Source organism: Hippocampus guttulatus, chromosome 9 (assembly GCF_054856545.1).
Source record: "Hippocampus guttulatus isolate MCC_2025c chromosome 9, RoL_Hgut_1.0, whole genome shotgun sequence".
In the NCBI taxonomy this organism is placed as follows: Eukaryota; Metazoa; Chordata; class Actinopteri; order Syngnathiformes; family Syngnathidae; genus Hippocampus; species Hippocampus guttulatus.
The window spans coordinates 3,708,605-3,729,814 of NC_141269.1; the positions used below are offsets into that span (position 1 = coordinate 3,708,605).

Below are 21,210 nucleotides of genomic sequence, written 5' to 3' on the forward strand. Positions count from 1 at the left end.
TTGTTTTTAGGTCCAGGTTAAAAATATGCTTATGACTGAGGGCTATTAAAGCATTTTAAAATCCCATTTTCTTCCACTGGCTGTTCTTTCGGTCATTTTAGGAAGCCGTCTTTTACACGATCACTGTACCTTTTTTATGTCCTGGGTTCTTGGTTTTAAATGCTGTACTTGTATTCATATAAATCACATCAAGTTACCAATACGCAGCGAACAACCATTCATACTCACAATGACACCTTGGGGACAACTTAGAGAGTTTCATTCAGCTATTCTGCAAGTTTTTGGAATGCGGGAGGAAACCGAAGTCCCCCTGGAGAAAACCCACGCGGGCAAAAGGAGAACATGCAAGCTCCACACAGGAAGGCCGGAGCCGGATTCGAACCCTGCACCTAAATAAAGCTACTTTGCCTTGCCTGGAATACTTGCATTAAATTCGTTGCCAAACAAGCTCATTCATTAGGATCCTACTAAAAAAATATTGTGAAACGTTGCACTTGTGCGCCACGCTGGCACCGATCCTCCACTCCGCTAAGAATGTCCTTTTCACGTTGGCGTGGCGCGCGCAGTTTCCACAGCGTGCATGTTATCCATGCGAGTCCACAGCTGCAGCAGCGGCAAAAATGTGCCTTTGTGCCACGCTTGAGGCAGAGATTGCTCGCCCCGCTCTAATGAATCCGTCCGCATTCAGCGGGCATCCTGGGCAACAAGCGCTCCCGTCGTCAAACCCACGGGAGTCCGTTCAAGACGGCGGAAGGGTGGGTTTTGAATTTGCTCTTTTAGAAGAGGAAAAGACGTAGCAGAGGAGTGAGTGGTTATATGTTTTTACCACTGATTGACCCAAATAGAAAGATTGATGGAAGCTGGCTGTCAAGGAGGCTCGAGTATTTGGGATATTGGAGTCATCGAGGCATGGGTGGAGCTAGGGTGACCTCTAGTGCCAAAACGTTATGCTCGATAAACGATAGTACCTCTTCTTGCAAAATTAATTGGTTCTGGAAAACATTTCTTAAATAGAATTTCTTTTTTTTTTTAAGTAGAGACGTGTTTTCCATGTAAATGCCCTAATCCGTTCCAAGCCCCCCACCCCTCAAAAATAAATTCAGACGTTTCCTAAAGCATAAAAATGCATCAAAGTATGTACCAAATACAGGTCACAATTAGATTATTGCACAATAAATGAGAATTGTGCATAATTTAAAATACTAAGAATAACGAATAAAAATGATGGTCGTCGTTGTTTTTTGCCCTCTTTAGTTCATGTTCTCTCTCAGAAGTGTTTTTTGCCTGGCGTTTTGTAAAGAAGTAATCCAAGGACGTTTGCTTTTGTCAACTGTCAAATCCTTTGAAAATGTCCAAGGCAAACATCGGCATAGTGAGCGACCGCCCGACTGGTGAACACTTTTTCTGGGCGATTCGCATTTATGTAAAATTATCGGAACGACTCATGGCCCAAGATGAGGACGCTGCATCGATACACATCTATTTATTTATCTATCTACACATATAGACACATACGGTAGGGGTCCCTCTTAGCCAATGGGATGCCAGGAAGATGCTCGGTAATAGCCAATGGCAGAGCAGCTCTAAGTATGTTGCGTTCAGGAAACTCAAGAGCTGCGAGTGGCAGTCCAGACTTTTATCTTTCGCATCTTGAAATTTGTTTCATAACAAGAGGCAACGTTTTCCTGTTGAGGCGTTTCGTAACTTGAAAATTTCGTATGAAGAGACGTTCGGAAGTAGAGGTACCACTGTATGTCCAAGCAGCTGCCAGGTAACAATGCAGGCCGACGTCGCTTAAAAAAAAAAAAAAAAAAAAAAGAATTCTGGCAATTATTCTGTATTAAGCTATGTGTCGTTTGGGTTTTTTGGCAGGTCATTGTCAAGTGTCATTGAGAGGTTTATCCATTGAAATTGTTTATAAATGTCCGAGTTTCAGTCTCCAAGTATGAATGTCCTCGATTTGGATAGGCTGTCAAGTAAGGAAAAGTTTCATTGTAGAAGCTGCACCCTACTGGATTATGTACCTCCATCCCTCCACTGACTACGAGGATGACGACAGAAAGGCTTTGAGGAGCAGGTCGGATGCGAGGCCGGGGGAGATGTCCCCCCGGGTGACCCTCTCCTCCAGGCAGGGCAGGGCTTCCCGGACCGCGGGGTGATGGCGGAAGTGGGCCAGGACGTTTTCCTGGATCAAGGTCCACATCCACACCTTTTGCTGGGCCCGGCGGCGGCCCTGCAGCTCGCCGCTGGCCAACATGGCCTGCTGGTATGAGCGCATCTCGGCCCAGACCTCCGAGATGCCCTCGACGCTGTGCGAAGAAGCGCGCACCACCTGAAGATAAAAGGGAGTCGCAGTTGGGAGATGCCCGCGTGAAATCAAAGCGGATTCCAAAAATGATGGCGGATGTCTGGCGTGTTCCACCGGCTGCCTTGCTACACTCACGTCCGCTTTTGTAACCTTGAGGTGATTGCGCTTGACTTTTATATATACTGTCTTCACTTTTGGGGTCTTGTCAAAATAAAAACACTTTCCTTGGAGTCCGGTCATTAGCCCTGTCGACACGTTTGTTTAGATTCTACCTTGAGGTACAGATAATTGAGTCCGACTGTAACCCTGGCTCAAACATATCCAGAAATTTCATTCAACCTGTCATGAGACGTGGAGCGGTACACCCCCCGCCCCTGAAAAAAAAATCACTATTGGTTGACCACCTTGGTTTTAAGATCATGGCTGAGTTCGCTTTTTGATCGCAAGGAAATAAAATGAAAAAGGTAAAGGCGCTTCTCTTTTGTTAAAACAGGACCCCATTTGCTGACAACTAAAAGACCTGAAAGTTGCCAGTGGTTTTAAAAGCAGAGTTCCACATTCCCGCAACAATTTTAGAGCGTTTTGACTCATTGTTCAAGACCCACAGAATATTGTGTTCTGTGCCAAAGACTGGACACACTTGTTTGTTTGTAGCTTTTTCCATTCTTTTGTAATCAAAAGTAGAACATTGGTTAGTTTCACCAAAAATACCGGTTTCGGACAAATAAAAGCGGAAAAAACAGCTACTAGCCACAAGCCAGAGGCTGAAATTCACTGTATTTGATTATGGAATAGCAACAGTTACCCTTACCAAAAATGTTTAGGGTAGGAACTCCAAATACAAATACATGTAACACTCACCTTGGGGTTCCAAGACCTGGACTGCCTCCGGAGCAGCTTCATAGCGCTGGTGTATTCCGCCTGGATCCTCCTGGCTGGCACCACCAGGTCTCCGTCCGACTTGGTCACCACCACCAGGTCGGCCCTCTCGATGATGCCCCTCTTGATGCCCTTCAGATTGAGCCATCATTTAGATCAGTAAAATCGAACCAGCACGCAAGGGACAACAGTGGGATGATACCTGCAGTTCGTCGCCCCCTGCTGGTGGAATCAGCAACACAAACATGTCAACCATGTCCGCCACTGCAAACTCTGACTGGCCGACACCTGGCAACAAGCGAAACGCATTTGATGATGTACAATTTGAACGGAATGAACAGCTGGCTACAAATATGCCCATAATCGGCCTGTTATGGGCTATGTTAAGAGTGAGGTTCCTGCCAAGACGTACAGCCAATGACTACAATTTGAAATTGAACACCGGCCAATTACGAGAAAGCCACTCCAATGCTGGCACCGTGACCGGACATAAAACAGAGAAGCGGCCGGTTGCGTTGACCGTTTGTCGAACAGCCGTATACTGCACGTCGTACCCACAGTCTCCACGAGGATGACGTCGTAACCCGCTCCCTCGCAGAGGACGATGGCTTCGTTGGTCGTCCTGGTGACGCCGCCGAGCGTCCCCGATGTGGGCGACGGGCGGATGAAGGCATTCATGTCACGGGAAAGCTCAGTCATGCGGGTCTTATCACCCATCAAGGAACCTGCAAACAGGAAGTGAGTATAACGACCGCAGCAGGTGACCCAAAGAATAACCCAAGAATCACTCCTTGACTGGCCATGAATCATATTTTGTTTGGATTAGAGGTGCAACGATTAATCAACAACGAATCAATTATCAATTTATTTGGATCGGATTATGACAATCGATTAATCGTTTGAGCCGTGATTCCCAACCGGTGTGGCAGGGCACATTAGTGTGTCGTGGGAAATTATCCAATTTCACTTATAGGGGAAGTCAGGGCACTTTTTTTTTTTAAACAACAATATGTTCTATGTGGCCTAGTCTAGTCTAGTCTAAACACAGTACAGTATTCTGATTAATAACGTGTTTGTGGAATATAAATTGAGCAGAAAAATCCATCCATTTTTTGCCACCTCAGGTGGCGGCCATTTTGTCACTTGCTGTCAACTGAAAATAACATCACAGTTGCTCATGTAAAAACCAATCAGGGCTCAGCTTGTGAACATCACATAACCAAACTAAGAAAACAGGAAAAAAAAGAAGAAAAACAAAGAAAAAAAAATATAATTAGCACTTAAATGCATTTTGAACAGGGACTAAAACTCACGAAACTGTCACATTTTATTTTGCACTTGCAACTGAAGCCTATAGTCAGCGTCAGTTGTTTGTGTTTTATTTTGGACGTCAATTCTCTATTGCAGAGTGACTGTGTGATGATCTGTCATAATTAGAAATTGTGTGTATTAAAAGTACTCAGTGGTATTAGGTACTTAAGAGTTGAGAACTCATACTGGTCTGAAAAAAGTGCCAATAAACATCCTTAATCATACCTTATCAACATGTAATGTGTGGACCACATGATGCGGAGACGTTACCTCCCGTCGTGCAGGAAGACGGATCAACTGCCAGCACTGACACTTTGTGTCCACGTCCCGTCAGGATCTTGCCCACCACTTCAATGAATGACGACTTCCCAGCTCCTGGAGGACCCGAGAGACCTTTGAAAATTGTGAATAAAAACACAAATGTCTCCTTTTATATACAGATTTTTAATATCATATCTTTTCAGATACTATATTTCCTTTATATGAGTACAGTTCACACACCTACTCTGAAGGCCGCCGGTTTCCCACCATTGCGGCTCTCCTGCTCCCTCCTGAAGGCCAGGACCCTCTGTAGCAACACCTGGGCCAGCTCCTTCTTCCGCGGATGCTGCGTCTCCACCAGCGTGATGGACTCTGCCAGAGAAGCCCGGTGACCCCCAATGAGGCCCGCGTAGAGTTTATTCAGCAGCGTCTGCTCGGAGCCGCTCAGGTCCTGGATGTGCTGGTTCAAGGCTGTGCTCTCAGCCCGCCATTGTTTGCATATGTGATTGGGCGGAGTCTTGGGGTGACACCGGCAAGAGTTGGTGGCGATAATGTGACGGAAGAGCGGGGAATGTAGAAGTCTCATTGTATCTAAAACGGAGGAAAGTCAGTGAGTTTAAAGAAAAACAGAACATACAACCGCTGAAAGAAGTGAAAATCCGGGCACTTTATGACGTCACTACATTGATTAGCGAAAGCGTCGCAAACTGTGGCATTGTTTCAGCTTGAAAATCGACACATGTAAGGTAACAACAATATAACATAAGCTTGTACCGCGTAGTTTATCCAAGAGTAAAATGTTAAATTCTAAAGTACGCAACATATTGATGTTAAGAATAAAACGAAATATAACACTGACCTCAAGCCGCGATCCATAGACGCGTTATGCTCATGTAGTTCCTGCTTCCGGCACTGACACTTTCTATTTCCGGTGACTTCGACAAACTTTTTTTTTTTGGCTTTTCAAAATGACAAACATACATATACTAAATCAAACATAATGCGGATCTTACATTTTAAAAGGAGTTAAAGTATATCACGTTGTCACTCAAGAATGTTGTTCGGGCCTTGTGGAGTGACGTGCCTACATGTCCGCCATCTTAGTGGGGGCAATGCTCTCATGAAAAGCAATTATCAGAATTCATATTAAATCACAACTTGATTTTTATTTTTTCATGACATTCAAACCTTCATCAATGCCTTTTGGTTGTCACGCCATGCATAAACATGAAATGCACTGAAACTCAAACCGGCATTTCGTGTGTGCGCGCGCTTGTGTGTGTGTACACGCACACGCACACACGCCTCTCCGAGGACAGTCTGCAAAATTGCTAAACGGTAACGTTGTCTACCAACAGATGGCAGGAGATGACCACTTTTTTAATGTAGTACTGTATTTAAATGTTCTGTAATACACGGTGAGTTACATTTCAAAGATTGATTGATATGAACTCAGCATTAGATCATTTCGAGACAATTTCAGTGTAATTTTAGATATTAAATTCTAACTCTCAAAAAGTAGATACAATGCAACGATTTCTGGCCAATGTCTTAATGCAAAGACAAACGGCGTCTACATAATAGATGTGACCTTTTTTGTTCAGTCTGAGTTTCAAACCTAATCTTTGTCCCATTTTCGAAAGGCTGATGTCATTCGAAAGCTTGCTAATCACAGAAACACACAACATACTTGCATGACTATAAACCTATAGAAAGCCAAAGTCCAGGTTTACAAAATAATGCTTAAGACCAACCAGACTTTGCAGATGGCGGCAAGGTGATGTTCTGTGGTTGAATTTGGTTCCAAAAAGTGCAGGGAAAATCGATTGTTTTGAGTTAAGAATATGCAAACACTCCATAATGCATACTTCATACATAGCTTGTGTCTTTCGTCCTGTAATTAAAACATGTATATATACAAATACAGTATACATTGACAAAAATACAAAATACTGAAAGAAATTATTTTTAATCCTCCACTAGAGTCTTGATATTCATGGAATAAAACTGCTTTATGGGGAGTTTGACCATACCAAAAAAAAAAAAGTAAAGAGTCAACATGTGAATAGTGCAGACAAAGATACAAAATAAAAAATGAATGTAAGGAGTACAACATTGTCAAACAAAGTAAGAACAGAGTAGTTTATTTTAAAAAAATGATATGGGTGGACACTTTTGTGTATTGAATTAAAATGGAATATTTTCATGTAACAGTCATTGAAAACATCAGTCCATGATGCGTCTTTACTTTTGTACTTATGCTTCCAGAAACCTAACTACGCATGGCCAAAAATAGACAACACAGCACCATAGTCTAAACGTGAATAAAAAAAAAACAACACTATTTGAACCGAAGTCCATGGGGTAAAACATTAGTGTAAAACATGATGAGCAACATTTAAGTTATTGGCGGAACTGTATTTTTTTTTTTTGTGAAATAAACCACCTGCCTCACCTCGCCCACACGCCCACTACCTCCACTCCACCCCTGAATTTCCCAAGTATCTTCTTGAGTGATTGAAATTTCATACAGGTCACCCTTGGTGTCTTTCTTCCATGCTAGGAGGAAATTCGACACCAATGTCTTTGCAGTGTAAGGTCCGACTGACTGCAATTCCAGAGAGCTGGAATGTCACCCCAGAAATGATACCAGTAGTTACAACGCATTTATGGAAGCACGGTTCGACCAAGCGGGACGGTTTGGTTCAGACAGCTTGGAATGGTAAAACCTGAGTTGGCCTTTTGTGTCGAAAGCAATTGTCGCTGTGCAGATGTTGTACTTCACATAAGACCGTTGTTACTGTCCAGTTGGTGCGAGGCAGCCATATCCTGCTTGGCTGGGTTCGCTATGAAAGGCAAAGGAGGGTGAATGCCAAGGTTTTTACGGGGAACCTCTGTGTCTATGAAGCTTTTCTTGATACCGATGCCGTAAAAGAAAACATGCTGCTTTGTATTTAGCGTCAGAATTCAGAGTCCCCCACAGTTTGAAACGCACACTACTGACACAATGCTACAACAGTGACTCCGTTTTACAACAATACATAACAATATTTATCATTCACATATGTACCTGTGGATGAAACAGCCACGCGTGCAGTCTCTGCCAAAAGGCACCCGATGTTAGTAGCGCGGCCGCTACACCCAGCGAATGGGGTGCGAAGCAGTCTTCCACTCTTGACTTTGTTCTTGCCCACTTCCTTTCTATTTAGCGACCATCTCTGTCCTTGGCCATCAAGCGGTTTCATAAAAATAATACGGTACAACATACTGTGTGTGTGGAGCCATGTGCAACTCGCCTTCAAGAAGAAAAACGAAGGCCGTGGAAAAAAAGACAGCTGCGGCGGGAATCCAGCCTTTCGTCTTCATGGCAAAGAAGTCAAAGCGTCTTGTCTCACTGTCACAACTTGACAACGGCAAACGGCAACGCTGTGATGTCCGCGGCAGCTTGTCGGTCACCGGTTTCAAAACGTGGAGGTCGGAGGGAGTATGTGGATGCGGGCATGCAAAGCGACGTCGACAGGAAGAACATTTTTTTTAAAAGGAGACCAGTTTGGGGACGCCTGCGCTCACCAAGAGTGTGACGGTTGGATCATTAGTGTTGGTCACAAAGATCAAGTTTCTTCCAGTTGCATCATGCTCTCTTTGCTCACTCGTCTCCCAGTCTGTATATGTGGCCACTTCACACGTCCTTCAAGTAGAAAACCCATGCAATTGACAGATCCCAGATCAGCCACTTGTGCTTCAATCAGACAGTTTATCTAACGAGGCAATAAGGAGTCAACCGATCTGGGATCTGCTCGTCTTGCTACTTGGACCCAAAAAAAATTAAAAATTAAAAAAAAATAACGCTGGGCTGACCCTGACGGAGGTCTAGGACACGGACGATATGGGGTTGTGGGGAGAACCCATCTGCGTTAGGACCTTGTCCAACCACTGGAGGGGGCCGTGGAGGTGGATCTCGATCCAGCAGGGGGTGCTGGTCACATCCTGGCGGTGGTACTCGGCTCCCCAGCCCTGAAACATCACCACGTCTTTTTATTGACCTAATTCAGTACAAAATGGATGACTTAGACAATGTGTAAGTGCGATTACATACTGTGTCATGTTTTGTGAAACAAAGTGGTCTGTAGGAAGCAGCAGAGCTGATTTGTTTACATTTTTCGTTGTAATCTACAGTTGACAATATACATTAAGGATGACGCCACACCGGTGTGGCAGAATTATGTTGTGAACACTTCACAAAATATGAAGTAATTGTCGTAGGTACAGCAAACTGTCTTTCACATTCATTGCTGTTTCATTTGCCTTCACCTCATGTGTTGAAATCAACGTTACAATTGTTGAAAAACACATGAGAAAAGGGCTTTGAAAATAAAATGCAAATCAAAGCGCAATTCTTTTTAGAAAAATCGCAATTCGATTATTTTTCATCATCGCTCAGCCCTATTTTCATTGTTGATGTGCTAAAGCCACACATTTGTTTGCATTAATATTGTACACCGATATAACAGCTCACTGACTTATGTTCACGCCTCAGTTATTTGGTACAACTTTGGGAAGCTGCCGTAGTGAATACTTCATACTAGAACGTCCGCAACTCTAACTGAAGTAGATAAATTGATTGATTCAAAAACTCGCGGGGAAAAAAAAACAAAATCTCAATGAGATTGTATTTCCCAAACGGTTCCGCCCTAAGTACCGACCTTGACAAAGCTCATGCGGATGGTGCACATCTTGGTGAGCTCGTAGACGGCCTCGAAGCCGTGGTTGACGGACTGGGCGAGCAGCTCGGCGAACTCCTGGTTGTTGAAGATCTTCAGGCTACAGCCGCTGGGAATCTTGCACACGGTGGTGGGATGGAAGCCGTGGTGGTAGTTGCAGTTGCGACTCTGGACGAAGATGCTGCTGTCGCTCAGGCACTCGGCGTAAACCTCGCCGCCGACGTAATACAAGTGGACGCCTGAGCGGTGCGCAGGAATAAGACCGGTCGATATACGCCGAAAATCAATTTGCTCACGCGGTCGGCACTTCAGTTGACGGCAATTTGACCGGCTTTTGCGCGGCCGCACCTTTGCCGATGTGCCGCCGGGTGTTCTCGATGGTGGAGTTGCGGTTGACGTTGGACAGCAGGCCCAGGCAAAAGCGGTTGCGGTTGTTGGAGGGATCCGTGAAGCCGTCGACAAGCACGCTGGTGGACGAGGCCTGGAAGGCCTCGCCGACGCGGTTGTTGAGCTCGTAGTAAACAATGGAGCACCAGTGCTTGGGCTCCTCGTAGGCCACGGGTTGCACATCTGCCGCGGAGGACACATTCAGAGGTCGTGAGCGGAGTCGCGCGCATACTCACGGAATGAGAAATTCGATCTTGGCCGGGCTCGGCTCAAAGATCTTGCTTGACGCTTGACTTGAGTTTTCAAACATCCTTATTGAAAAGCTACGGGGTCTTCTTGTATCTTCTTCTCAACTGAGCTGAACGAGGACTACTGTCCAATCTGCAATGACTGTGACTCTACAAGGATGAGAACTTCATGGGCTGAGCTTTGGAGGCGAGGGGTGACGGGAGAAGGATTTTGAGAATCATACGATCTTGTCATAAATGTGGCTTGCTACCTATCCTACCATGAAACCAGAACACCTGAAGACCTTTTCAAATATGCCGTGAATGTTGATGATTCTTGATCACCTGCCCGGTTGTTAGTCTCGATAGGCAAAGGTGGCACCATGAGGTTGGTGTCCATCGGCAGGGGGCAGTCTTGAGTCATCTGCTCCTCCGGGGGCATGTAGGCAGGCGGTGGCGTCTCTGCATTACAAAAAAACAGTTAGATGTCATGTGGAAGAAGAGGCGGCAAGGTGACCGCAAAGGACTCACCCGGCATCTGGAACGGGCTGCCAGGGTCCGAGCTGGAAGGTGAATGCGGGAAGGTGGCGTTGCTGCCCCCGCCCGGTGAGCTCGGGAAGCTGTTTCCAGGCGAATGCGGGAAGGGAACGGGATTGGCGAAGGACTCGGGGAAGGTGGCGTTCTGGGGCATGTGCGGCTCGTTCTGCTGCAGCGGGTTGCGGAAGCGAGGGAGCATCGTGTGCTTGGCGTTGAACTCGCTGTTGCGCGGGACCAACACGGGGGGTAGCACTGCAAATAAATAGGAGTCAACGTGGGTGAAACGTTTTTTTTTCTTTTTAATCCGCAGAATTAGCAAACTATATCAAGGCTTGCAGAGAATTTAGCTTAGTTTATTTAGTCTCTTTCAAAAAAAAGCATGTTGGTCGACTGGTTAGTTTGTCGGCCTCACAGTGCAGAGGTGCAGTGTGTGGGTTTTCTCCGGGTACTCCGGTTCCCTCCCACATTCCGAAAACACGCATGGCAGGTTAATGGAACACTCGAGTTATCACCGAAAATGAATCACTTTTTGGAGATTTTAAACATTCCCATCTATGGACAATTTAGTATTTGCAATTAGCCTAACATACTTTTTTTTTTTTTTTTAATATATGGAGGAGGAAACAGCAAGTCTGGAATCAAGATTAAAACGGAAAACCTCAAAACTGTGAGGCAAACATGCTAACCACTCAAGAGGTGGAATACTTCCGCCGTGCGGCCCATTCAGGTATAATACGCACAAACCATTGCACTAGCCCCCGTTTCCCCCCCCCCCCCTCCTTGCTTGTGCCTAAACATTGGTGAGAGATGAACAAAAACCCTGTTGATTCTGCACAGTGCACTTTTCATTCAAAAGCTTCAGACAGCAGGACGACAGCTGAGGCGGGATTTCGTGCAGGTTGATTGACTGGAAGTGTGTGTGTAGGCATGTGTTACGTGTGCATGTGTGTGTGGGGGGGGGAGTGGGGGAAGTGTGGACAGACAGGTGCGCTGAGGGTTGAACCACCTCCAACCCTCTGCTGCTCAAACAAAAAGTGTGCAAGGCGGGCAGCAAGTCTTTCCGCCTATTGTGCAGGGATGGTGGCGGACTTCCTGTTGCAAGGATCCTCCCAAGGGAGAAAAAAAAAAAAGAAATAAAACCAAATCTTGTGTTTGTGTAGAGGATCAAACAGGGTTGGATTTGTCGCACAGATAAACGGGTCAATTTAGAGATTAAATCAACATCTTTGTAAACATGCAATCACATGCTACATTTTCCATATTAGCCTATCGATAATTACTGATTTTTTTATAAACCTGAAAAACAATGAAACAGACTAAAGATCGAACTAAAACATTTAAATTGATCCAAGTGAACAAAATAAAACACAACTATTAAGAGGAAAAACACAATTCAAAATATCTGGCGTTGAAATAAGCTTTGGTGCTCCAAATGTCCTCTTAAGCGGCCGCAATTGTGGCACAAATCAAACGCCAAACTGTGCCTACAGCATGCAGAAAGGGTTGGAGTTTGCTTCCCATTTAAAAAATATATTTTTTTAATCAATATTATATTGAGTGCAACTTTTTGTTTTTATTTTTGCCATTTTATGTTAAAGGTTCTTTTGATGGCGGCGCGGGCACCCGCAGCGGCTCCTCTCTCTCCTGTGGTTGAGAGGAATGCAATTTCATCTGTGCTGTATGTCGCACATGTCGCACATTTGACAAAATAGTTGACTTGAATTTCTATTGATATTGATCAGGTGTCTATCGTCTATTGATATTTAATTATTGGTCAGCTCTACGTAATGGCATAATCAGTTTTATGAGTAAACGATATCAGCGGGTGTCAGATGTAAAGCGGTCTGTTGGTCGGGAAAAAAAGGATCATCCGTGCATCCCTGATGTGGATCGTTTGTGACTGCTTTGGTCCATTTTAGTCCACTTGTTTGTGCCACGCGAGAAACGAGGAGCACACGATACAGGCTGCAACTTCAGCTCCTCGCGCTAGCCACCTGCAGCTAGTCCGCTATATGCACGTCACTTGTGATGAAAAAAGGTCGTTTTGGAGAAAGCCACCAAAGGCCACACTGACCTGGGCTGTCGACACGTTTGTAATGGTAAGGGTTGATGCACACGTCCTTCTGCTTGGAGCCGAAGGGATACTCGCAGCACTCCAGCGCCTTGAGCTCGTGGTGGGACTGCAGGTCGGGCCAGCGCCACACGCGACAATAGATGACGTGAGGCAGGCCTTTCCTGTGGGACACCTGCAGCCGTCCGTCCAGGGAGCGGGGGATGGTGACGCAGCTGCTGGGCTGGCCGGGGCAGCTCAGCGCACGCTCCAGTTCCTCCATGGCGCCCTTCTTCTTCTTCAGCTTCTTCACCAGGGCGTCCACCGCCTTCTCGGCCCACTTCTCCTCCTCGTCGCCCTGCTTCCAGCCCAGCAGGCGCTTGACGGCCGGGCTGGTGAAGGAGAAGAGCGAAGTGACGTTCATGATGGCCGGGGGCTGCCCTCACGCCCGCCTTCTCCGCTGGGGCGAAAGAAGGTCGGAGTGGCGGGGGGGAAGTCCAGCTTCAGGGGAGAATCGCTGCGGAGTTTTGCGGGGGATATTCCTCAGATATTCTGCAAGAGGAAATAATATCGATCAGCTTTTTTTTGTGTCAATATTGATGTCAAAGTTGAAGGGAAATGCAAAAATCAAAGCGTAGGGCCCAACCAATACGAACTTTTCAGCCCGACATCAGTGATGAACCAGCCCATTAATTATAAAAATGTGGTCTCAACGCTTGCAGCGCAGGTGTCAAAGTCAAGGCCCGAGGGCCAGATCCGGCCCGCCACATCCATTTATGTGGCCCGCAAAAGCAAATCATCTCTGTCAACTTCCATGATCCTTGCTTAAATTTGTACCGAAATCTCAAACTGCCCTACGTAATAAATAACGGTGACATTTTGCAATGAACAAATACATGACTGATTTCAAAACTAGTGAGCCATCTTTTGTGTGTGTGTGTGTGTGTGTGTGTGTGTGTGTGTGTGTGTGTGTGTGTGTACAAGTAATAATGCGATGTGATGAGGTTTCAACCTTTATTCGGTTTCACTGTCTTAATGGCCCTCGGAGGGAAGACGTCACTCCAAATTGGCCCGCGACAAAAATGAGTTTGACACCCCCAGCTTACAGCAATAAAAAGATGAATTACAGGCAGAGTATTGCAAACAAATACAGGCTGCAGGATTTTTCACATTTTCGAGCAAGTCTGTCTTGGTTCGGGATGATATGTTTTTATCGCTATGACTACTTTTTAATTTATCGATCCGCTCCCTTCTTATCGCTACTTTTTTTTAACTTATCGATCCGCTGCCTTCTTATCGCTACTTTTTTTTTGGTCATCCCATCCTTCAGTCTCCAGGTCGAAGGTGCAAAATGATGTTCAATCAACTTGTTCCTACTTGGAAGTGGGCCCCGAAGTCGTCGTGTAATAATCGCAAGTCATGTTTGAGTGTTAGCCCCTTTCAGCGGGAAAAGTGAAAATTCTGCGTGTTGAAACACACAGGTGAGAAACCTTTGGAAGAGCCGTCGTGCAAACACAGCAGAAATAAATGTTTGCGCTTGTTCATTTTCTTTAATTCATTCCCGTTAAGTGCAAAGCCCTGGGGGGAGTGTGCGTGCTGAAAAATTAAAATTCCCCATGGGTGTGACACTCTTACCTTTGTGGTATTTTTACGTGTGATCTTTGTGCTTAGCATTTGTTTTCGACTAATTTGTTTGCTGCTACTTCATCCCAAAACGCCTAGCGGGTCTTTTGAAGACTAAATTGTCAGTAGGTGTGAATATGAGTGCACTCTGCTTCTTGCCAAATGTATTAAAATAAAAATAATAATAATAAAAAATAAAACGGATGGATGGTGGGGATATCACACAGTAGCTGCAAATATATATACCACAGTGATGTTTTTCAAACAGGCAGAGGCTCTACTCGTGCCACTCGAGTTATTTTAAGCGAAGGTTTTGCTGTAAAATCTTCGACCGCGTCTCATTGAGATTTCAAAAGAATGCTATTGAGTTATCGGAGGAACTTAATGTCCAGCGAGCGGCCCGCTGAGGAAAATATGAGCTTCAGCACCGCCGACCGGCAAACACTCGCCCCACGTCGGACAATAAGAAAGAAACGCGCGGTTAAATCTGTCCATTCGTTTGTCTCCCGGAGGAACCATTCACTAGCGGGTGGCGGGGGCGGGGGGTCCTCGAGCAAAGCTTTTAAAAGAGAGCGCAAAGCTCTCCGTCTTTTTACGTTTTCTGCAACCGCAAGCAAGTGGATAAATGCGCCGAGCGTGACTCACCGAGTGCATCGCTGACAGTAAAGCCTGCAGTATATTGTATTTCCCGCCGGCAAAGAACAAATAGATCATTAAGAATGCCCCGTTAGATATTCTTGGTCCCCTCAGATTATAGGATTAAATTTCGATCGCTATCTTTGTCGGACAGCGCACGTGTAGACAACATCGCAATGACAAACAGGGGGCGGTTGGAGGGGGGGGGGGGGGGGGGGTCAATATGGCGGGAGCAGGTACTTTTAACGGGGTGTGTTGGTCACTTGCTAAAAAACAAGCATCCTGACAGGAACATTAGAGCTATACTTAGCCCGGCTTCCAAAATGACTGTACAGTGGTTTATCTAACACAGTTGATTCTGTACAAACTCACAAAGGCGAATGTGTGTCAGTAGTCTTAGCGGGAGTGCGTTTGCTCCCCCCCCCCGACCTCATTCAGAACAGATGCTGAACACAGTAGGAAAAGGCAGTAAAATGCTTACAGGGGGGGGTTTGTGACTACAGTATCGCCAGCCCCCCCCCCCCGCATCCCACTCCCACCGCGAATATCTAACGTGTGCTAATCTGCCGCCGTGGAGCCACAGGAAACAGATGTCGTGGTTGAGTCTTGGCGTCTGTCATCGCCATCACAACAACAGCATCGTTTCCTTCTGCTGAGGGGTGCAGGATTTTCCACAGGTGCAGGATGAAGCGTGCGGGGTCGAGGGGAGGGGAGGGGGGGCTTTTCCCTTGTCAAAAGGTTCAGACTTTGATGAACACTGCTGAAAGCGGCGACATCCGTGCTGCCATTGTTTGATAACCAGTCCAAGTGTTAAAAACAAAACCGAAGAGTGTCCTGTAGTTTTGCGTACGAACCGTATTTTCCGCACTAAAAGGTGCACCTGAAAGCCTTCCATTTTCTTAAAAGCTCACAGTGCGCCTTAAAATCCGATGCGCCTTGTGTAAGGTCATTACAGTAATATGTCGACCCCCAAAATGGTTCCTTGCTCGAGACATGCTGACAACGCAGAGTTCAAAATTAAGGCGATCGGCAAGAGAGTTCAATGTTATAACTTGCTGTTGGTTAAGTGAACTATGTCGCTGCTTCATTAAATACGTTTTACTGACATTTGATCGTCGCTTTAGTATAAATCAGGGTGTAGTGTAGTGTAGTGCTCTGTTGGCATTTCTTTGAGCATAGCTCGATCTAGTGGATGCATTGTAGACTGCGTCTTATAATGCGGTGAGTCCATTGTATGAAAAAAAAGACAAAATAGGCCATTCATTGAAGGTGCGCCTCATAATCCAGTGCGCCTTTTAGTGTGGAAAATACGGTAATGAACACCGTTGCTCTTGTCACACAGAATGGACAAATCTTGTCAAGCAATCAACAGGCTAACAAAGTCCTTTTTGGGTTTCTTTATCATGTTCATTTTTGTGCGCCACATGAACATGTTTGATGTATTTCAGACGGGAGATTCCAACAAAGGGCTGCGCTGTAACATCTGGAGCGCACTTCCGTGTCCTCTATTGTCTCGCTGCTGCAGCTGCCAGCCATACTCCGGGGGACATCACCCGCCCTGAGGCAGTTCATAACATGTGACTGCAGGCTGACTTGAAGGCCCCCATATGGCTTCGCCAGTGTTATCTGAGAAGCATTCAAAATGTAAATGCGGCATTTTCCGCCTTTTCTAGATTTCGACAAGCGGGGTTTGGTAATTTGGCGCAGAGCGTTTCACACTGCTCACACCGACAGCTCGGTTTTTGAAAGAGCACTCGACCTTGAAACGGGTAACCGGTCCACACCAAATTTCTGGTGAATCTCTGCAAAGGTTTCTGCAAAGGTCGACGGGAATGGCTTACATGTGAAGGTATGACCGTACATTTGCTCCATAGTTTGTTGGGGGTTTTTCATTTCACTTGAGCATGGGCGTATCTGAAGCTTGTCCGTAGCTCGAAGCAAAAATTAAACCAAGAGAGGACTCTTAATTAAGTTCCCCTAATAACAGCTGACATTCCGTTTCTTAAATTGCTCATTCATTCATTCCCATAGAAAGTTCCCAATGTGGTAAATATCAAAATTTTGCAACCTTCCGCTTTAACCCATTCAGGGACAACGGTTACTACAGTGGACAGCTTATCATGTTTTGAGGTTACGGCACAGGTGTCAAACTCAAGGCCCAGGAGCCAGATCTGGCCCGCCACATCATTTTACGTGGCCCGCGAATGCAAATCATGTGTGTCAATTTCCATGATCCTTGCTGAAGTCTGCACCGAAATGTCGAATTGTTATGTGTAATAATAATGTTAACACTCACTCAAACAATAATGGAACAGACTTTTATAATTGATTTGACTGATTCCAAAACTGGTAATCTATCGATTTGTTGTGTACAAGTAATAATATAGAAACATTTATTTCGTTTCACTGTCGTAACGGCCTTCCCGAGGGAAGACATTACCTCAAAGTGGCCCGCGACGAAAATGAGTTTGACACCCCTGGGTTACAGGGTGCATGACAGGGTTCAAATGCGTAACTGGTACACAAAATGCTCATAAGCTTGTCAAGGCTAAGAGCAATTTGACACGGTGCAGTTGTACAGCGCTCCAAACCACAACCACAGCAATTAGCATATTGTCAATGAAATAGCTCAGGTTTGGCTGCTTGGCGCACGCGAATAAATGTTACACAGATGCCCAAGGCGGCTGCGGCCTTCCTTGTAAAAGCAGGGGAACACACGGTCGCATTTATTCAACAACCTCGTAAAAAAACACTTGACATTTGCTACCGCTCTCTAGCTCTCGCTTAGTACGTTGTACATTTCGTTTGCGGGATCTCCGTGACGGCCTAAAGGCGAGCTACTGCGGCTAATGGCCGCGCGGAGCAACACGGCGTGTCTCCACCACCGGGCCGCGCGAGCCCCGTGGATCGCTTTGCACCGCTCCGTTGTTTGCTAATCAATTTAGGCCCAGCCCCGCGCAGGACGATGAGGCCCTAATGATGCGCTGCTGTCTTCCCCCCCTGGGGAAGGGAGAGGAGCGGACGGCGCGTTATAAAGAAGCTACATTATTTATCAGCAGGGTCCTGGACTGGGCATCCATTAGTCCGACCGCTCAATGGGGTCACTGGCTATAAATTGAGGAGTGCAGGAAGAGAGAGTGAGGGCGGCAGAAAGGCTTTAATACTAAAGAGAAAGGGAAGTAAAGTGATAGCGACAATAATGACACACATCTTACACACTCAGCGGGAACACGACACTATCCGGCAATCACGGAAATTAAATCATTCAGTACCAGCCAATTCTAGACCAAGTCTGAAAAGACGTTTCAAAACGTCTTTGGGAGTGAATTAGTTAAGACCCTTCAGGCAAAGGGCGCCGGGCGATTGTGGAAAATAAAACAAGCACCGTTACTTTTGATATGTTGAAATGATGATCAATAAACACGATGAGTCATTGATTTCAAAACTTAGAACCGAAACTCAACTTGAAAAAGAACTTCAAACAACAAGCAGAAAATAATTGAGCAATAAGTTAAAGAATCATACAAATAATGTATGATCGAGATCAATCAATAAAATTAAATACCTCCCGTTCCTGTTGTGTGCTGCCTTGGCTTCTTAGGGGCAGTGTCGTGGGGTGCATGCGTGGAGACGCATGCCGACACTTTATTAAGATCAAAAGAGTAGAATAAAGTCACGATTGAAGTTTATTGAGATTACTCATTTTTCACACATTAGGAAGAATATATGCCTACGATTAGTTTTATATTGCCTGTCTATACGCATTTCTGCACCAGTTGCATGTTAAAAAATATGCTTACATTTGAATAAATATCCCTTCGAAAACTATGCTAATTTTCTATTAACCATTGAATGGCAGCAGTACACCTGTAGATGGTTCTTAAACAAAGTACGTCTTCGAAATAACTCTTTGCATTGTGATTAGTTTTGTTGAAGCTAAAATACCGTTTTAAAGTTTGTTTGGTATTAGGGGATTTAAAGCAAATCTCAGAGGAGGAACAAAAAAGGAAAAATAAAAAAGGCAAAACATTATTTGAATAATAGCGCCAGCATCATCATTTTGTTTTTTTCGAAGTGAAAGCGGGTTTAACAAATCAATGAACACTGGAAAGAGAGCTCTGCGTTAAAAAAAAACAACAACAAAGAAAAAGGTGAATAAGCGCAGCAGCGTCTTCTGTTCCAGCTCCCATCCTTCAATTTTGCTTCATCCGTGTCAAAGATGACCAAAGCATGATTAGCCTTGACTTTGATTGGGGTCAACCCACAAAACTATACAACACATCAGTGTCAAGCGAGCTTTCCCAACCATGCTTGGCCACCCCCGACGTGGGAGTTTACGTCCTTTTAGGAGGGACACCTCAACGTGACACATGGCGGCATACTCTGTCATCTGGCAAATGTTGTGACTGCCTCGCTCCATGTTGGAATGCCACTAATCTGCAGTGGAGTGCATTTTAGTCAATGTTTTATTTCACATATCCCGAGACAAGTAATCGGGATTTCGGCCACAAAGGAATGACAACTCAGTAAACGAAGGTCAAAATGCAGGTCCTTTAAGTAAGCTGATACGCCACCTTCAATGATGTCAGTGCTTACACACTGATTCACTGACACATGATGAACACACACACACACACAGGTGCTTTAAAGAGACAATAGATAGATAGATGTTTCTGTTAAAATATATGGCTTGACGAATTTTCATGTTGGCATCCATTTTGTGTCTGAATAAATTTGATTGATTACTTTTCACGTGAGCATCCATTTTGGGCTTGCCAACAACGTTTGCAACTATTCTATATATCAAGATTTTCCAACGCTGTGATCCAATAAAGAAGCCACAGACGTCATGGAGATGACTAAATCAAGTTTATACAACTCAAAGTAAAAGCGCTCTGGGGTTGCTTAATTGAGTGTCGTTTAAAGGTGTTATGATGCTTTGAAAGTTTACCTGGCAGATATTCAAGTGACTTTACCACGGAAATTAGAACCACTGTTGTTGACGTTGCTATAGCAACATTTTAAATTAAATCCCACTTAAAACGAGGATGAATGTGGAACTACGGACGGGGTGAAAAGAAGGAAAAGTTTCGTGTTGTTGCCGCCGCTGGGAAGCGTTAACGCTCGACTCGGGAACAAACGCAGCGCAAATGACAAGTAAGAGAGAAAATACACATTAAAAGTTGTTTGGGGGCGGTTTAAGTGCCATAAAAACATTTAAAAGAAGGTTGACGTTACCTTGAACGAGTGTGGAAGCAGCAAGCAGTCTCTCTCCTCCTCACGGCGGCGTGATGCGGCCTGGCGTCAGCGAGTCGCGGGGCCTCATCACCCTCCGCCCGGGCGCACAGTATCACGCCGCCCGGGCCGCCTTCCACAATAACAAGACCTACTTTTTTTCCATACGCATCCCGAAAGCTTCTTCTCGGTCTCATTCACATCGTAAACGTTATGCAACTTTGGCTCTCACTCCTGGCAAAGTTTTTAGTGGTTGGCCCCGTTTTGGAGTTTTTTTCACCCCTCCCTATTTCGTGGTTCGTAGCCGTTTTAAAAACAAAATTTCAATGTGGGATGAGCAGTCTTGTGCATGGAGCGCCATGTGGGGGGTTTTTGTCTTGTTTTTTCCCTCTTTTTCAAACTCACATGGAATTAAAAACGATGCAAAGATAAACCCAGACACCCTAAAATAGATATGTGGTGTTCCCTTTTGGTGCTTTCGTGTTGTCTCCATGCTCCTTGTAAGTGTTTTCATTTCTTATTTGTGTGTCCTCTACTGCAGGACTCTTGATAAAAGCTTGGTGGCCCACGGACACACTTTGCCCACTCTTGCTTTATGTGGAGCCCTCCAGATGGATAATGTGGGCGAAGTTTTCGATATCAAGAGTGAGAGACTTCTTCAAAGCATCTCATTAATATAATGCAGGCTAAAGGGCAAGGGAGCGAGTGCAGCTTGCCTTGGAAATGAGCTAAATCAAGCCACATACGTACGATTTTAAGACAATATAAACTTATTTGGCACACTGTTATTCCATTCCCAATCAAATAGTTATATAACTTAACTTCATTGGCAGTGTGCATCAAAAATGTGAGTTTAAGAGTCATCTCGATGCATGTGGAGGTGTATCGAATGACATGCCGGATAGATTGACGGCGGTGTATCAATGTTTCATAAAAAGACATGAAAGTTATCACGATTGTAAATGATGTCGGATTAATACAATCGCAATGCTTCTTGGGAGTTCACCGTTCAAAGGTGGAGGGAACTAGTTTCTC

The 21,210-nt window shown here is 45.1% G+C and overlaps 2 protein-coding genes across 4 annotated transcripts; both read right to left on the reverse strand.

Annotated features, from left to right (window-relative positions):
* Nucleotides 1-1,468: 1,468 nt before the first annotated feature.
* mmaa (metabolism of cobalamin associated A) lies at nt 1,469-5,670 on the reverse strand. Its single transcript, XM_086118966.1, has 7 exons — nt 5,619-5,670; nt 5,000-5,350; nt 4,769-4,891; nt 3,742-3,912; nt 3,390-3,475; nt 3,170-3,319; nt 1,469-2,332 (listed from the first exon to the last, which is right to left on the reverse strand). The coding sequence occupies exons 2-7, from the start codon at nt 5,343-5,345 to the stop codon at nt 2,042-2,044; spliced, it is 1,167 nt and encodes a 388-aa protein (XP_085975092.1). The 5' UTR covers nt 5,346-5,350; nt 5,619-5,670; the 3' UTR covers nt 1,469-2,041.
* Nucleotides 5,671-5,905: 235 nt separating this feature from the next.
* On the reverse strand, nt 5,906-20,309 carry smad1 (SMAD family member 1). 3 transcript variants are annotated; one of them, XR_015101860.1, is made up of 8 exons: nt 20,179-20,309; nt 12,706-13,233; nt 10,626-10,883; nt 10,440-10,556; nt 9,829-10,050; nt 9,463-9,719; nt 7,830-8,773; nt 5,906-7,605 (listed from the first exon to the last, which is right to left on the reverse strand). XR_015101860.1 is itself a non-coding variant. In XM_086120394.1 (7 exons), the coding sequence occupies exons 2-7, from the start codon at nt 13,103-13,105 to the stop codon at nt 8,630-8,632; spliced, it is 1,398 nt and encodes a 465-aa protein (XP_085976520.1). In that variant the 5' UTR covers nt 13,106-13,233; nt 20,179-20,309; the 3' UTR covers nt 5,906-8,629. The 3 variants fall into 3 exon arrangements, 2 of the variants coding, with proteins under 2 accessions (XP_085976520.1, XP_085976521.1); XM_086120394.1 differs by having other exon boundaries at nt 5,906-8,773; XM_086120395.1 differs by lacking the exon at nt 20,179-20,309 and adding an exon at nt 14,950-15,039 and having other exon boundaries at nt 5,906-8,773.
* Between the last annotated feature and the right edge of the window lie 901 nt (nt 20,310-21,210).

Coding starts and splice junctions, on each gene's coding strand:
- smad1 (XM_086120394.1), bottom strand. CDS start 13,105: ATGAACGTCACTTCGCTCTTCTCCTTCACCAGCCCGGCCGTCAAGCGC. Junction 10,051..10,439: donor CGAGACTAACAACCGGGCAG/GTGATCAAGAAT, acceptor CCTCCGCGGCAG/ATGTGCAACCCGTGGCCTAC. Junction 9,720..9,828: donor CCGGCGGCACATCGGCAAAG/GTGCGGCCGCGC, acceptor CGCACCGCTCAG/GCGTCCACTTGTATTACGTC.
- mmaa (XM_086118966.1), bottom strand. CDS start 5,345: ATGAGACTTCTACATTCCCCGCTCTTCCGTCACATTATCGCCACCAAC. Junction 3,320..3,389: donor CAGGGGGCGACGAACTGCAG/GTATCATCCCAC, acceptor CTCAATCTGAAG/GGCATCAAGAGGGGCATCAT. Junction 2,333..3,169: donor CCAGGTCTTGGAACCCCAAG/GTGAGTGTTACA, acceptor TTTTATCTTCAG/GTGGTGCGCGCTTCTTCGCA.